At 40.8% G+C, this 17,430-nt stretch overlaps 1 protein-coding gene across 4 annotated transcripts in view; it reads right to left on the bottom strand.

Moving 5' to 3' along the window:
* Positions 1-3,220: 3,220 nt before the first annotated feature.
* CRACDL (CRACD like) overlaps positions 3,221-17,430 on the bottom strand; it is a 99,699-nt gene continuing 85,489 nt past the window's right edge. For all 4 annotated transcript variants that reach the window (XM_084646274.1, XM_084646273.1, XM_084646275.1 and 1 more), the window contains 3 exons: positions 8,117-8,319; positions 5,926-6,073; positions 3,221-5,429 (listed from right to left, as the gene is read on the bottom strand). In XM_084646274.1, the coding sequence (XP_084502400.1) occupies positions 5,287-5,429; positions 5,926-6,073; positions 8,117-8,319 (494 nt within the window). In that variant the 3' untranslated portion in view covers positions 3,221-5,286. The remainder of the gene's footprint in view (positions 5,430-5,925; positions 6,074-8,116; positions 8,320-17,430) is intronic.

Genomic DNA, 17,430 nt, shown 5'->3' with positions numbered 1-17,430 from the left:
TCATCGGCTTTGCTCAAATAAATTTGTTAGTCTCTAAGGTGCCACAAGTCCTCCTTTTCTTTTTGTGGATACAGACTAACACTGCTGCTACTCTGAAACCTGTAATTCAGCTCTTTAGTGATTTCTGCCCTCAGTGATTTTTAGCTGGTAGTAGGGGAGCCTCAGTGCTGGTGCACCACTAATCCAAAGTAGGTCTAATGTTTAGACGTAGGTATCAGTGATTTCAGCTCCGCAGCATGTAACAAGACTCCTAATAGAGGCACAATTAACTTTGTTATTACACAGTGGAGAGAGGAAGGATCAAAGTGGTGTTTGGGATCCTCAGAAGGGGCCCATGCTACCAGATACATATACCTATCCCAGCATCTCTCAATTCTCTGTGTTCTGGAACCCATGTCCCTTGTCTAGCAAGTGCTACTTAGTTGAGGGAGAGTCCCTCTGTCATAAAATGCCAAGTACAGTTCTGCTGTCCTTGATTCACATAACCAGGATAACAACCCTTTATTACTTCTGCCCCAATAACAAAGAGACTGGGGATCCCACAGCAGCCAAAGTGACCATTTTGGGCAAGCAGTCCATCATGCTAGGCAGGGTGGGTATGCCCATGCAACTGAGATCAGCCCCTGAAGTCCTTTTCCACAGCTCATCACCAGATATCAGGGTAGAGCTCATTCTGACTCTGCTTACATATATGAAGCAAACATGTTGGCAATTTTATTATACTCTTTGAGACTAACAGGCTATTAATGGTGTCACAAAACAACAAGCTGTTTGCTAAACTATTGTTGAACATTTTTACTGGTAAGACTTCAAATATCTATTTGTCTCTAAAAAAAGTGAACAGATTTTGTAACGGTTTTCTCTGTTAAATACAACAGATGACACAACCCCATTTTGAAGTAAAGTCCAGAGAGATGTTTTAGCCTTAAAAATGTATTTATTACATTTTGCTATACATTAAAAATGGTTTAGATGTGATTTTTTTACTTAAAATTACTGAGCTAAAAGTTAAGAGGTAGCTATATTATAATAAGCAAAATAGTAAACACTGTTTAAGTCACAAAAATCTACAGTTTTCTGCATTCAGACACATACAATATACAATTTAATTTACACTATATTCATTACTTTAGCCTTGGGGGTGATAGCACTTCCAAAACTTGAACTTGATCATTAAACAGTAAGCAGAAGAATTGGTTTTAAACAACATATGGTCCATCACTTTGGGGAGAGAAAAAAGCTTCTAAGGATTTCTGGTCTTCACCTCTATATTTTTTTTTCTTTTTGTTTGTTTGTTTGAATTTAACTAAAGCTGTATTACTTTATATGAAAAGGCCATGAATTATCTTTGGTTTTTCCAATATTATTTCAGTAGATTTGCTACTGGATACTGTATTGTGCTTGTTGCAGTTGAGTAAAATGGATCATGTTGAGTCAGTCATATTGCTTCTGGGCTGGAAAAGTAGAATGACATCTACAGTAAAATTGATCACAGTTCTTTCCATACAGTCAAGAATATAAACCATAAATCAGTTTGCCCAAATACATTTGTATTACATCCTGGGATTGCCAAAAACAGTCCATTTGGCTGAGAGAAAATATGCAGGATCTGAAATAGTTTTGCAGTATTTTCCATGTTGGTGGATAATAGTGATTGTTTAGCAATTGGCTATAGCAGAGTCACATGACCTTTTGTTCTAAAATAAAGAAACTCCAGCACTAGATAATATTGATACAATAACCTATTTGAGGCAAAATCAGGCCCGACATTTAAGATACTTAAATTGATGCCATTCTGATGGACTAATCCTTTAAGGTCTTAGCACGCATCGTCTACTACTGACCACCCTGTAAAACCAGAGCTTTCTCGAATGGAAATCACTGGAAGTTTTAGTTTGATTTCAGTGGATCCACAAGCAGGCCTATAGGAGCCAATTGTCACTGTTCCTGGCAAAGTCAAGTTAGTGAGAGTATTGAACATAAAGGATGCTATCCTGGCCCCACTAACTTCAAATTCAACTAGAATTTTATCCAGAAGGTGGCAAGATCAAGCCCACATTAGAGTTAGGGCTGCACTTTGTGGGAATTTGCTCATCTCTCAAAACTATGTGTGGAGTCCATTCTTTGTATGTTTGTGAGTCTAAGAATATTGTGTAGAAAACCCTAGATCACTCTATTAATAACCTCCTTTATCTTGTACATTTGCCTGTCAAACAGAGAATTTCCTTAGAGATATTTGGAATTGTCCCATGTAGTTGGACTGCTCACTCCCCAGAAATTCAGCTGAGATCAGATACATCTTAAATAATTTATAACAGAGAGAAAACTTTAAAGCAATATAACATACCACTAACTCTAGTTCAAGTTAATTTCCAGAAAACATTCTACTCTTCAGCGAGGATCTGAACAGGCAATAATCAAAGGATAACATCGATTTTTTTAAAATGTAATTTTATGTTTTACATTTTCCCTTTAATGTGGAATAGTTTATTTCCAGAATTATGCAAATTGTAATGCAGTACTTTAAATAAACTTTGCATTGTGATTTCATGAGTTATTTCTTAATGTTAGTTTTTGGGGCTTTTTAAGACTGTGTTACGGTACCTGAAAAGTGAATCTGTTTATATTAGAGAGTGTCTTACAATACATTTAAGAAATAACTGTAGAATAAACTGTGATTTTGTATTCTATGATTTGAGAAATGAATGATTATTAATTGTGATTAAAGACTATATGGGAAATGCACATGCACAAAGGGAAGAGTGAAGGTTGCTCATGCAAACAATCTTGGGACAGTTTGGATTTGAATCCGAATTTTGTGCTTGAATACATTTCCACTTTTAACATGACCAATATACAGTTGATGAGGATGATTTTCACATTTTTAAGATTACCCCCAAATCCACAGGAGTCTGCCTTTAAGACTGAATTGCTAAACTTCTCCTACTCCTGGTTTCCGAACATTTACAAAAGCTGTTGTCTTGAATTTTGTGATTCCAATGAGATCGGTGGGAGTTTTGCCCGAATAAGAACTGCAAGACTAGACACATTAACAGCAGATTCATATTTATGTTTTCAAAAGACTGACAAACATTTTAAATTCTGTGATACAAATGATGACATTTACCTTTTTAACAGAAGCTCTATTCTGTTTTTATTCTTTAAATAAATGAGTTGTACTATACACTTACTAGAATATCTAAAGAGCAACTAACGCCAAACTGAAAATCTTCAAAAACATGCTTTTTACCCATATATTCTGTTTTATTTCCCTCATTTTCTAGTAGTAAGGAGATCTGATGAAAACAGCTTATTTATCTCAAGTGTTCATATGCGTCAATGTCTTATTCTTTATCTAAGTTGATTTACAAACGCTTTATTAAAGTTGATTAAAACACATACTGCCTTCTGCACCCCAGACCCTTATGAAACATGAGATTTCAAAATCTCAGACTCATGGGTTAGAAAACCAGGACATTCTAAGTTAAAGTTTCCCTACATATCCCTGCAAAGAATAGTCTGGCAGGAAACCCCGCCCCCCATAAATTTATAAAAACTAGGAAGTGAACATCAAGGTGTTGCTAAATAGATATAGCACAACCACCCAGCCTTACTCTAGTGCAGGGGTTCTCAAACTTCATTGCACCACGACCCCCTTCAGAGAACAAAAATAACTACATAACCCCAGGAGGGGGGACTGAAGCCTGAGCCCGCCCGAGTCCTGCTGCCCCAGGTGGGCGGCAGGCAGAGCCCAAGCCCCACTGTCCTGGGTGTTGGGGGCCCAAGCCCAAGGGCTTCAGCCCCAGGCAGAGGGCCTGTAACTTGAGCCCCACCACCGAGGGCTGAAGCCCTCGGGCTTCAACTCCAGGCAGTTGGGCTTGGGCTTCAACTCTGGTGACCCCATTAAAATGGGGTCACAACTCACTTTGGGGTCCTGATCCACAGTCTGAGAACCACTGCTCTAGTGTTTTTATGGGAGGACAGACTGTTTCCCTTAACAGGAGGACACTAATGTTAGGAAATTTCCTAATGGATTGTTGTTAGTTTCTTTGTGATTGTACAGCAGGAAGAGAGGAAGTACAATAAATTCAGCGTGATCTCTATCAACCAGCAGCAATTACTTCCCCATGTCAATGTTGCTACACAACCAGCAGAGAGGCCCATGAAACTGCATAAATAGGGATCCTGATTTGGAGTTGCGGTGGGCACAATGAAAATAGTATTGTTACAGCTTGTTAACATACTGTGCTATTCCCAGTCCCTTTTGCCATTCAGATGAGGGCAGAGTTAAGGCTGGGAGGTTGTATTGTGTTTGAAGAAGCACCTTAACTGTTCAGTTCCTGGTTTTGTAACATTTGAGTTTGGGCTCAACAAGTCCCATACGGTGGCTCGTTAATCTTTATCTGAATTCATAATCTTCATCTTTGATATCATAAGCATATCCATTGCCACTGAATATGGTGCCACAAACCAATATGATGAATTTCCATAAAAAACAGAACATGCGCATTTGGGTGAATTCTGGAGAAGAGCATTCATGAATACATACATGGGATTCCAATTCAATCTGAACACATTTGTTTCCTCTTTGCTTGCTTTTCTGTGCCCATTTGTGGAGCCCGTTTTGTTCAGGCAAATATTTCAGGAGGAATTTTTGTCCATTTTCATGCACAAACAAGTTTATTCATACCTCAGGAATCAAATCAGAAAACAGAAACCATACCATGTGACTCAGCTAACCAATCACACAATTCAAACAGCAAATTCTGAATATCTGATAGAGTACTCACTGAAAACAAGTCATGAATACCTCATTGGCCCAAACATTTTTAAAGAGTGTCTGTCAGATAATGCCAGTTAAACAGATTTATATTATCATGATCTGATCAGTGGACAATACACAAATAGATAATGAGCCGTGTAACAATATTTGCAACAAAAAGTTCAACAAGATTTAACAAAGATACTGGTTTTATGCAAATTTAATTGGGGTTGGAGGGGAAATACACAATGTATATAGGCAGAATGTTTTTCTAAGTAGGTGTAAGTATGTCCTTAAAGAAGCTTATTCTTAAACCATTTCTAGTGCTGTCCGGATTGTTACAGAAGGTTTAAGGTAAACTTTTTGACTGCACTTATTGCACTCTTTTTTTCAAAGCTTTATAACAAAACCCTTCTGATGTACCATAGATTCTTCATTGTGATTAACTAATCTATAGAAGTTCAATTACGTGGACTACTGAATTATCCAAAATAGCATGTACTATTAGTCTGAGATGTATCACCCTATTTTATAATCTGCGGCATATCACTCCAAGCTTGTGATTTCTTTTTGGCAAGTTCCATCCATGATGGCTGATCTGGAGCAGAATGACTGACTTTCTTAAACTGGTTCATTTCTTCTCTCTCTATCAGCACTGAGGATTGAGCTAGTGTGAAGAAAAACATATTTACATTGTGTTAGCTTGATGCTCAACTACAGACCTCACCTGTTTCTTTAAATAAACCTTTTCATTTCACATGGAAACTTATTCTACAGTGCATTAGCAAAGAATTAAAATGGTACTACAGATCAAAATGCAACATTTGCATGCACTTGACTTCCTCTAACAGGGGCAATGCATCTAGGTCCCAATCCAGTGAAGTGTCCAATGCCCCCAACTCACATTGATTTAACTGAGAATTAGCCCATCATAAGCAGCATTCCTCAAAGTAAAACTTTGGAAACTAGTGTTAAAGAAACAATTACAATTCTTGCTCTCACTGCAGACAGTGAGAAGTGGGAAAGAGACAAGTCACTGTGGCATGGATCCTGCAAACACTGGATCCATGGGCAATTTTGCTCATATGAGCAAAGTCATCCACACGCTTCAGAGTCTGCAGGATTGGAGCCTACATTAGTATTTCAAGCATTTGTTTTCATACCAGGCACATGATGCGACAGCAAGTTGGCTCTTGGCAGAGGCTCGTTCATGTCAGACTTTGTCTCATTCCTCTGTTCTTCAGATGAAGTTTTAGGTCCTAAATGTGACGGTTTGCTCCTGATGAAGTTTGCTTGTTGCTTCATTGACCCCTAATTACATTGGGGGAAAAAAGCAGGTAGAAATGTTTTAAATAATTCAGTGAAAATGAACAGTGGGAATTTAAAAGAACATGAGCAACACAGGAGAGAAAAACACGCTCCTGCATAACCATGGAAAAGTCTTGTCACACACTTGTTCCATTTATTTCACTCAAGTTATCACCAGTTCATAAAGCTTTAACATTTTGAGATTTGTTTCCAGGACGCTAATTTTGCAATTTAAAAAAGTGCCTCTGTATTTTGTCTTATTTACAGCAATGATTGCAGAAGGTTGTTATTTTCACTGCAAATTTACTCTCGGCCATATGCATCCCTCTGCTAATGTGAATAGGGAGAAGTCACGCCTGGCAGAAAATGGTTTCTGGTGCACACTGCAGGAGTTGTGGCTTTACCATAGGTTTCCCTTTCTTCTCCCCAACTCCATGAGTTGAGAACTCTGTGGTGGTGGAGGCAGCTAGGGATGGGATTAGATGTTCTTTGAGGCACAATTTCCTTCAGATCCTCATGGATTTCCTTAAGGAAGGCAATGCTGACCACGTCAGCATATTCTCCCTTGGGTTCCCCTACTGTCTGGTGAAACTCCCCCGTGGTGGGAATTCATGGTAGTATGTTTCTGGAAGGAACCCTGTTACCATGTGTGACAGAGATAACAGGAGCAGTAGAGTGGCATTGAGCTTCATGCCCTATGGTCAGCAGGATCTTGGGGTACCTACAGGCTAGAAGGATCGTGTCCCTTAGCTGTTGTATGGAACCAGTCCACATGGTGCAATCTGCAGGATACAATGCAACTTGAAATCAGGAGATTTCTGGCCTTTAAGAAGGAATTTCTCAATAGGGGATGATTTGACCCACTATGTTTTAAGTGTAGTGAACGTGTACAAACATTATTATGGTTTATAATCTCATCTGGACACATCATTAGGGAACATTTCTTGTTAATCACACTGCCGTTATTTATCGTTTGTCATCCTGTAGAGAGGCCTATTTTAAAATTTTAGAATACAATACACTAACCTCAAAGCTTATGCTCAAATAAATCTGTTAGTCTCTAAGGTGCCACAAGTACTCCTTTTCTTTTTACTTTCTATCAGGAGAGCTTCATGTAAGGAATTATTTAACATGAATTTTCTAAGAGGCAATGCTAGCTAATATCCAGTGTCACCATCACATGTAAGTCTGATTTATCACAGTACAAAGAGCCAAAATCTAGAGCATAAGAACATATATAAAAACATAAGAATGGCCACACTGGGTCAGACCAATGGTCCATCTAGCCCAGTATCCTGTCTGCTGACAGTGGCCAATGCCAGGTGCTTCAGAGGGCATGAACAGAACAGGTAATCATCAAGTGATTCATCCCCTGTCGCCCATTCCCAGCTTCTGGTAAACAGAGGGTAGGGACACCATCCCTGCCCATCATGGCTAATAGCCATAAATGGACCTATCCTCCATGAACTTATCTATTTCTTTTTGAACCCTGTTATAGACTTGGCCTTCACAAGATCTTGGTATTGTCACTGAGTTTCAAACAGAAAAGTTATTTTTACCTTATTTAATTTCTCCAGACCCTGAAAATTGTTGACTAGGCAGTTTTGAAACCAAGTTGCTCTGTCAGGCTTAAATCACTGAGAAGATTTTGGATTACTATGAAATATGTGTGTGTGTGTGTGGGGGGGGGGGTTAAATACACACAAAAAGAACAGATTCCCTCAGTAGGGATTGCACAATTTAGCACATCAGTCAATTTACTTCAGTGTATATATACACAAAGCTAGGCCTGATCCTGCCAGCATTTAAGCAGATGAGTAATTTTACACTCAAGGAGCAATCCCACAACCACTCACATATGTAAAATTATTCATGAGAGTAGTCATGGGACTATGCATGTGCACAAGTGTTTGCAGGATCAGAGCCTTTGCAATTAAGTATCAATAATAATTAGATTTTACACAATTATTTAATAGCAAGTGATCCAAACCAAGAATACAACAGCAATTTTACACAAAAGCATTAAACAAGTTTTCCTGTAAGCACCTCCATTCTTTCCCTCTCCTTATTTTGTTTTTCTGTATCTGACTTAATGTCTTGAGCCACAAGTTTCTCTTCTTTAGTAGGCTCCAGCTCTTGTTGCATGCCCCTTTGCTTCTGTCTTGCTATAGTAATCCAGGCTGGTGTGGACTGGCTGTCAGTTCCTCCTGGAGAGTCTGCTGTAATCACTGGGGAAGGCACAGCCTTCTCTGTTGACAGAAACATTTGGAAACAAGGTTATTTGAAAGTAAACCTTAATTCATTTTAGCTCCTCCACTTTCTCATTTCAGATTTGTTATTACAGAAAATGTGATTAAAGAACATTTTATTTTGACCCCTTGAGGAGTTTTGATATTACTGTTTCTTATTCACTTTGCTAAATTACAATTTTATTTGTAAGTGATGCTCCTGTATCTTTGTATCTTTTGTATCTTTGACCGTGTCACTCCTGTCATAGGAGCGATATAAAGCAGCACCAGTCAAATTACATCAACACTGCAACTGTCAATTGCAAACTGACAACAGTTGACCACTCTTGTTCTTGCTCTCTCTCTCCTAAATACCAAGGCAATGCTTCCATCGCACTGAAGAAGAGAGAAATGTTAAAATGGAAAGCCACAACAATGAATGCATCAGGCCAGTTTCACTGCTGGGGTAAGTGAATGAGTGGAAATTCCATTGACTTAAATAGCTGCACCCACTTACACCAGGGGTGAATTTGGTCCATCAAGCAGAAATAGCGCTTACTCCTAACTAAACAACAAGTTAATCTCACAGTGCTTAAAAGGTACAAGAAAAGTAACACTAACCCTAAAACACTAACTACCTGTGGGCCTGCTCTCTACACAGAAAGTCAATGGAAGTCTTGCCATTGATGTTGATGGCAGCAGGATCAAGTCTTAAAGTATCAGGCACTTATGTATCACTAGTAACTGAAAAATCAATACTGTCAGAGAGTGCCATTTCAGACTGGTGTATGAAATACAGGAACAACATTTACAGACGAAATCCTAACTTCTGCAGTCTCTGGTACTAACGTCTGGGATTCTTGGGAGCAGTCAGGCAGTCCTGTAGGACTTGTCTTCACTAGAAAATTAGGTTGTGTTAGAACACAACCTTGCAGACATATTAACTAATGTGATGCTCAACTTGCTGTTGCAGTGAGTGTTACAGGGACCATTGTGTTTTACATAGTTTTTTCTGGACATGAGTAAATTCTACTGGAACCAAAGGCTTAAGCACAATCACTGGACAGGATGTTTACTATGACTTGTCTTCACTGCCTGCAAAGTCATGTTTAACACTGTATTAGTTAACACAACTCCTCAGGGTAGTATTCTAACGCTACCCAGTTTTCAATTAAGACAAGCATGACAAAAGAGAGACAGTATGTGGGGGGAAAAAAAATCAGACAGTAAATTGTCAGAAGAGTCACCCCACTGGTGTCAGCACTGTAGACTGGTCTACATTAAAAAGTTAGGTTGACCCAGCTACCTCACTCAGGGATGTGAAAAATCCACCCCTCTGAGTGATGTAGTTAAGCTGACCTAACCCATTGGTTCTTTTAGGATAAACTTTTGCAGGCTGACACCAAGTGTGTGCCAGAAGCACTCCTGGTTGTTAGAAAGGGAAGAGCAAAGCCTGAGTAATATTACCTCCTGCCAAGGACCCACCCAGCCCCTGCTCATGGCCCTCAGCTGATTCTGCTGATGAACATGGTCTCTTGATTGCCTGAAGATTCCAGGAGGCACAGACTTAAACTCTGCAACAGGCCTGGATACCCAGCTGCTCCATAGCATTCCATGGTTGCAACTGTAGTTCTGGTCCTGTTCTCTGCTCTCCCTTGCTCCTAGCCCTTTCTCCAGACTGCTTCTGGTGCCCGATTCCTGCTCCCAGTTCCCATTCCTGGCTCCTGTCCCTGCTCCTACTCTGGTTGATACTTCAGCTCCGACCTTTGATTCCTGAGTTTTGACTCTTGCTCGCTCCCTGGACTTGGCATTCAGTTTCTGAACACGGCTCTGGCCCTTGGCTCCTGGTTTCTGGCTCCGGCTCACTCCCCAGGTTCAATAACTTGGCTCCTGACTCAGGGTTCTAGGCATGGCTGTCCCTGTTTCAACCATTAGGCAGTCCTCGTGCCCTGACCACTAGGCAAGGCTGTCCATAGCTGGGCATTACACCTCCCGGAAGAGGTGAAAGTAGATGATTGGTCTTGGACAGGAATGAAGAAAAGGGCAATTCTTAAAAAAAAATTGTCATCACTGTCTAAAATAAGAAAGAAAAGATGAAAACACAGAGCTGCAGAACTGTTACTCTCTCTTCTCACAGAAACCTCAGCAGCCAGGAAAAATATTGTCAGAAGTTGTCATTCTCTGGTGTACAGCGCACAGGGACTCCAAGGGAGTGAAGGAATAATCCAGACAACAAGGATGAGGTGTCTCACCCGGGGGCTTGTTAAGAGAAACTACCTGAAGGCAGCTGATCACTAAGGGACATGAGTCAACCGGGTGCCCAGACACCCTTACTCAGATAGCTCTGAGGGTGGAAGCTCAGAGCTGAGGGATTCTGACAGAAAAGCAATTTTAAACAAAAGCCAGAATGCCAGAATGCAAGCAGGAGGTAATGGTAACGGCTTTGGAGTGACACCAAGAAAAATATTTCCCATGGTCTCCAACCAACAGTGGTGGTACTTGAACTCTTAAGATAGAGTGTCAGCTATTTGAGAGGGAAAAGCTCTCGTGCACAAGGATTAATCTCTCCAACTCCAGGCCAGCAGTAGTACACTGTAACAGGAAGTTCTGCGGAGAGAACTGCAATATGGCTCAGATCATTGCTTAGGTGACTGGATTCCCCTGCAAAATTAGACTCCTCCCACAAGAAAATACTGCAGGTGCCTGTTTATTCAAATAATGCAGCACTGGTTGCTTTTCTGCCCAGGATAGCACTGGTTTCACTATGCAGGACTCCCTGAAAGCTAACAGTGCTTGCCTCATGAGCCCCCATGTTCTAATACATTCTTTTCTCCCAAAATGACCGTTTCCGCTGAATCATCCTGCGTCCCACAGAGCCCCACAGCCCAGATGACTGGTATCTGTAACCACTACTGTGGTTTTGACAGAAAGATTCCTTTTAACAGGCAGTTTGCCACCAACCACCAAGTGAGGAAGATTTCACAGGGAAGTTTAGCAGAGCAAAACGTGTCTAATGCTTCTTAAGCATAAGTGCTAGAGAGGTTTAGAAACCGCTGGGTAACTTGGGACAGTGCTACTACAACTGGAACCAGATGATTCTCTCACTGATTCTCACCACTCTCTAGAGATGAAAGCCCAGATTCACAAACAGACTGCATAATTTTTAGGTGCCTAGAAAAATCACTGGAATCAACAAAGCCTGAGTTAGGTACCCAGGCTCCCTATACAACAAATAGGGAGAGAGAGGTGCCTAAGAATGGGATCCACAAAAGCCAGAATGCTAGGTGGCTCCCTGCCAAAGCGAGCCAGCAGCAGATGCCAATGAGAAGGTGTATCCTAAGCCCCACTCCTCTTTGGGACTTGAATGCCTAAACTCAGGGTGGAGGGAGGCACCTATCTCTGCTTGGAATCCATAGCTGTGAACCTTCTCCTGGAGTCAGGTGTCTACGATTTTTTGTTTTGCAAGAAACACCAGACAAGAAGGAGAAAGAGGTAATGGTGGCACCTTCCTAATATCTTTTAGCCCAGTGATAAGAGCACTTGCCTGGGATATGGGAGACCTGGGTTCAGTTCTGAAGTGTTTCTCTCAGTCTCTCTGGTTGAAGCTGTTCCACTTTGTATAAACGCTTACATCATCATTGAAGCAGCCAAAGCAGGGGCATTTGGGCACTCAGAGACCTTTCTACAGACCTGACTGGACGTTCTCTGCCCTTTGCTGACTGGCTCCAACCCTCTCCCTCCCTCCCAGTCACGTCACACCTGCCCCTCTTACTCTCTTCTCTACTGCTCTGCCCCCCTCATCCCCTTCTATGTCCCCTTTCCCTTTTGCTCACCCTCTCCAACTAAACTAAACTAAACTAAAAAAAATAAAAATAAAAAAAAACCCATGGCACTAACATGCTGTTTGCTGCCACCACATTGTTCACTCTGCTTTCACACCTTTCCCCACCCTGTGTCTGTCTTGTCTGTTTTGACTATAAACTCTTTAGGGCAGGGAGTGTCTACTTCTCTGTGTTGGTATGGTGCCTAGCACAATGGAGCCTGTTCTTGGCTGGCCCTTAGGCACTACCATCAGAAACATGATTAATAATAACAATTAACGTCTGGGGTTGCCCAGATAAGACACATTTACCAGCACTTGGAGGGGAACCATCCATTCCCCCACCCCACCCCCATCCCGTAATAAGTTGAGGTCACCCCTGTGGTAATGGACAAGGTGGCAAGTTTAATCCTAAATCACTTATTCATATAACCTTACATCCAAACTAAAGTCTCCATCTGTTTCTTCAGCATTTCCTGGTAGCTGTCCATCCATCAACTTACACTCAATATGGCAAAAACTGAGCTCTTAATCTTTTCACCCAAGCCCTCTCCCTTCCCCTACTTCAGTAATTATGCACACTGCCACCATCCTCCCTCACCACCCTCCTGCTCACTCAGGTGTATAAACTGAGCAGCTGTCTTTCTAGACACATATGACTAAGCCACGTATCAAACCTACTGCTCCCTCCTCTGGAGTGTCTCTAAGATCAGCGCCTTTCCTCTCTGTCCACACACCTAAAACATTAATTTAGGCCCACATCTCACTCTGCACTACTGTATCCTCCTTCTTTATGGCCTTGACAAATGCCATCTTAAATCCATTCAAAGTTCTGCTACAAAGATCATTCCTGGCTCATCGCTTTAACCATGTCTCACACACACACACCCCTTTGTGTCCCTCTACTGACTCCCACTGCATCAAACAAAAATGACTTGCCTTCACTTTGAAGATCCTCATGGCTTGCCTCTGATCTAACATCTCTTATAGGATATTGAGCATTTGACATCTCCTTCCATGCTGCCAGTGATGCCAGAATTCCCACTTTTGTACTTTCTCCTGGACTGTCTCTTATGGGCGCTAGAAACTCTCTGTAAAAACCACAAAGTTACCTTATTGTCCTTCTTCAACTGCCCTCAAAACTCACCTCTGAAGTGATACTTCAAAACAATCTACAATGACTAGACAGCTGACATGTTGTGATCACTGCTTATTGTGCTAAACATAATAGTCTCGTTGTTACCTTGTTCTCCTGTTAGTTTGTCTGTAAGCATCTACTGTCTCTCATCGTATATACTTGGACCATGTTTTTTTGCTATTAGTGTAGACAGTGCCTAGCACAATAGTAATGCATTGGTGTCTTTGGGTGTGTAATGGGGCGGTACCCACCTCTCATGAGCACCCTCTTCTAGTTGGGTGTGTCTGCAATTGTTTAGTTTATGTCAGTGGTTTCTCGGGTGGTTTTTCAGTGACTCAGCACTCCAGCCAAGTCACACACACTGTATGTGGGACAGAACAAACCCCTTCCAGGGTATATAGTCTTTACCTTGTCCTGGCCCTAGTATGGTGCTGTAGCCCCAGGGCTTCCTCCCTGAAGTCACAGTCTTCTTGTGGCCCTCCCTGGGCTCAGTCCTTACTCAGTCCCAGCAGCCAGCCAGGAGCTCCTTCACAGCTCCCCTGGTCCCTGCCAGCAGACTGTCTTAGGCTCCTTTCTGGGACAGGGTGTGGCCTCTGGGTCTAGTCTGCCCCATCACAGGATGTTACCATAATAATAATGTTTATAAATAAATAGGAGAAGATGACATCAAGCAGTTATGTTCTTCTTATAACACTTCTTCAAGGTTGAAAAACTCAGCATCCCTGTCAGCCATGTTAGGGGGGCAGCTATCATCTCAAAAGATGGGAAGAGAGCACTCTCGTACTAATGGCAAGCAGCTTTTTGTAATTATTTTCAAAGAAATTATCTGAATCTGTATGGACCTGACCCTGGATGGCAAAGTTGTGACAGTTGCATTCTTAGGAGCCATAGCTGATCTGTTTATCCTTTGGGAAGGAGGCTGTTTTAAGGAACCAGTCTGTACATTTGCTTTTGTGATAGTCTTTGCTATGACAGAAGCCAAGTCTGGCAGGAAAGAGAGAGGTAGAACAGTACTGTCAACTCAGAAAGGAGACCTAGCCAGTGCAGGATTTACTACCGCTTCTACAAACAAGTTTGGCAGAGCTACTGCAGGCAGCATAACAAGTGTGTCAGATTATTTATTATATCTGTTTCCCAAAGGCTTCCGTGAAGGATGGAGGCCCCATTGGAGGGGGGGATGGCTAGACAGGCTACACACATAATAAAAGAGTCTCTGTCCCAAACAGCTTACAGTCTATGCAAGTGATAAAAGACAACGGGTGAATACAACAAAGAATGGAAGCTGGGGGAAGGGAGGATAAGGTAGCAGTCTAAAGAGTATTTGAGACTCTTCTTTAAAAGTGTGGGGTTCTGAGGGGCAGTGGAGGCCCAGTAGCCATGGCATGCAGTGGCTATCCACAAAATAAATATTTCACTCACCTTTTTCCTCAGTTCATTGGCCTTCTGATTCACCTTGAATAACACTTTTCTTTCTTATCTCTTTCAGTCATTGGGCTATCAATGTGCTTTTATGACTTGCGATGTGGCAAGTCAAAGGATTGGGGAATAGAGATAGTCACGGTGGAACCAAGAGTCCTTGGTAGTAATTTTTTTTAAATTAAGGCCAAGTTACAGTAAAACTTGGTATCAAGTCTTAAGCACAATTCAGTTGTTGTTTCTGCTTATTACTCACAGGAAGAACACACAAAAGTTCCAAGACTTGTGCATTCTACTTTTTAGAGAGACATGGTGTCCAGTGGGCAGGATACAGGATTGGAAGTCAGAAGATGTGGTTTTTTTCCTAGATCTTCTATGGGTTGTCTGACATTGGGCATACCATGAAACCTCCCTGTGTCTTGGTTTCCCCATCTGTAAAATAGGGCTAAAGATACCCACCTTTGGACTACACTTTGAGATCTATGGATTAAAAACATTATATTAATGCTAAGTACTATTCTTTGCTTGTTGCTTCACTGGGTAGAAAAAAATCATTTAAGATATTTAAAAATAATTAGTTATTGAATAACTTTGTCAAGTAATAAAGGGTACTGGGCGATGATTCAGAATCATATTCAGTCATTCAGAATATGTTCACACTCATGGCTGCATCTTTTATTTGTTTCTTTAAAACTAATTTGACATAAGGGGTTTTGAAAGAACTATGGGATTTCCTTCCTCCTCTTGAATGAAGTTTGCCCTCATTTTGGAAATAAGTGTCAATAAATGGAAAACTACTGCCAGCCACATGTATATTGAGGTGAGAATCCCTTAATTCTGCTAGTGCTTTACAAGAGCACACTTAGAAAGGGGCATGTTATCTGCCGAATTTGCAGGTCTTCGTCTGCTTTCAAACTTTTCTCAAACAGAATTTCTCTTCCTTCTTCAAGACTATGGGCCTGATCTGGCAAAGGGAGTTTTACCTGCATAAAGACTGCAGGATCAGACTGTATACCATTATGTGAAGGTTATTCTTTAATATATTTATCTCTAGTTATTTGAACAATAAGATTAAACCTGTAGAACTAATCTTGAGATAAAAAAGGAACTTTTGTTGTTGACATATTTACTAGGTGAGCGTGGGTGATTTTGCACATTCGTAAGAGATGGAAAAAGAGAATGATTAAATAATCATTGGCCACTGTTATCCATCTGCAGTCCTATATCACTTGCCATATATTTGAAAATTATTTTCTCTAACACTAAAAGTAACTGAAGCTGTAAGGCTTAATTTTTCAGAGGTAGCCTCAGATATTACTCCATTTTTGTGTCCACAAATATTTGCAGGCACAAAAAATTACAGATGTATTTTATAGCACTAAGATGTCTAAGTATCTGAAAATGAGGTGCTTACATATCGAAGGGCTGTAAAATAGGTCTATAATAATTCATCACCACAACATCATGCAGGTACAAAGTCAGACTAAATTTGAGGCCTTTTTGAAAGTCATGACCTTAATATGCAAGCAAAGTCATGTATTCCAAGCATATTTTTAAAAGCAAATATTTTCAGAACGAATGCAAATTTTTTTTGGGGGGAGGGAGAGGGGGCGACCAGGATCATTGTTTTATAACATACTGTTTGTGGATGCATATTTCATTCCATGTTACTTTATCTTTGTTCATTCGTAAATAAGCAAATTACTTTAAGACAGGCTTTATAAGGTATATAACATTTAGGATATCTCAGCCTACATATTTTCCCTTTGTTTTTTAACATACCATGTGTTTCTCTCAGTGTACACACCTTATGCTTTCATATCAGACTAAGCATCTCTGAAAGGTTTTGCTAAGCAGCTCTGATATCTTTTTTCCCCCCTCTAAGCGGCTGTGCAACATGAGCTGTAAATTTTGGTTGGATCCATAATAGATCCTCCAAGAGAGTTTATTACAGAGAAAACTGCTACCTCTACATCAAAAAGTCTATTGCTTTCTTGGAAAACAGCCCTATCAAAAAATTGTATGAGACAACTAGAAACAACTTCTTTTGAAGAGAAGTAAGCTTCCTACATATATTGCTTTAATGCAATCCTGGTTAGATATAAAAAAAAGTCTTTTTTATGCAGAAAGACAAGAGAGAAGTACTTTTCTTGTAATTTCAAAGCCTGGATTTTCTGGACAATATATTCTTTCACTCTCCTTCCTTGAATTCCTTTCCAGAATGTCAGTCCTACTACAATTTCTCAACACAAAAGTCAATTACTTTTATTTTTATAACTTTTCAGTGGCTCCAAAAGGCACACACAATGTTCTCCTACAGCGATGGGTTGTTTTTAAGGTTTGTACACAGTCATTTATCCTAAGGCCATGTCTACACTACCCGCTGGATCGGCGGGTAGTGATCGATTTATCTTGTCTAGTATAGATGCGATAAATCGATTCCCGATTGCTCTGCCATCAACTCCGAAACTCCACCACTGCAAGAGGAGGAAGCAGAGTCGACGGGGGAGCAGTGGCCATCAATCCTGTGCCGAGAGGACGTGAAGTAAATGATTCTAAGTCTATCTAAGATATGTTGACTTCAGCTACGCTATTCTCGTAGCTGAAGTTGTGTATCTTAGATTGATCCCCACCCCCAGTGTAGACCAGGCCTAAGAGACAAAAGGGAATACATGGTATATTTATATCATGCCATCGATTCTACAAGCCATTCCCTTGTCACTTTACAAATGATGGCCCAGATCTTGCAAATATTGAG

Source organism: Lepidochelys olivacea, assembly GCF_965140295.1.
Source record: "Lepidochelys olivacea isolate rLepOli2 genome assembly, chromosome: 1".
Lineage (NCBI taxonomy): Eukaryota > Metazoa > Chordata > Testudines > Cheloniidae > Lepidochelys > Lepidochelys olivacea.
This window is presented reverse-complemented; position numbering and strand designations above follow the sequence as displayed.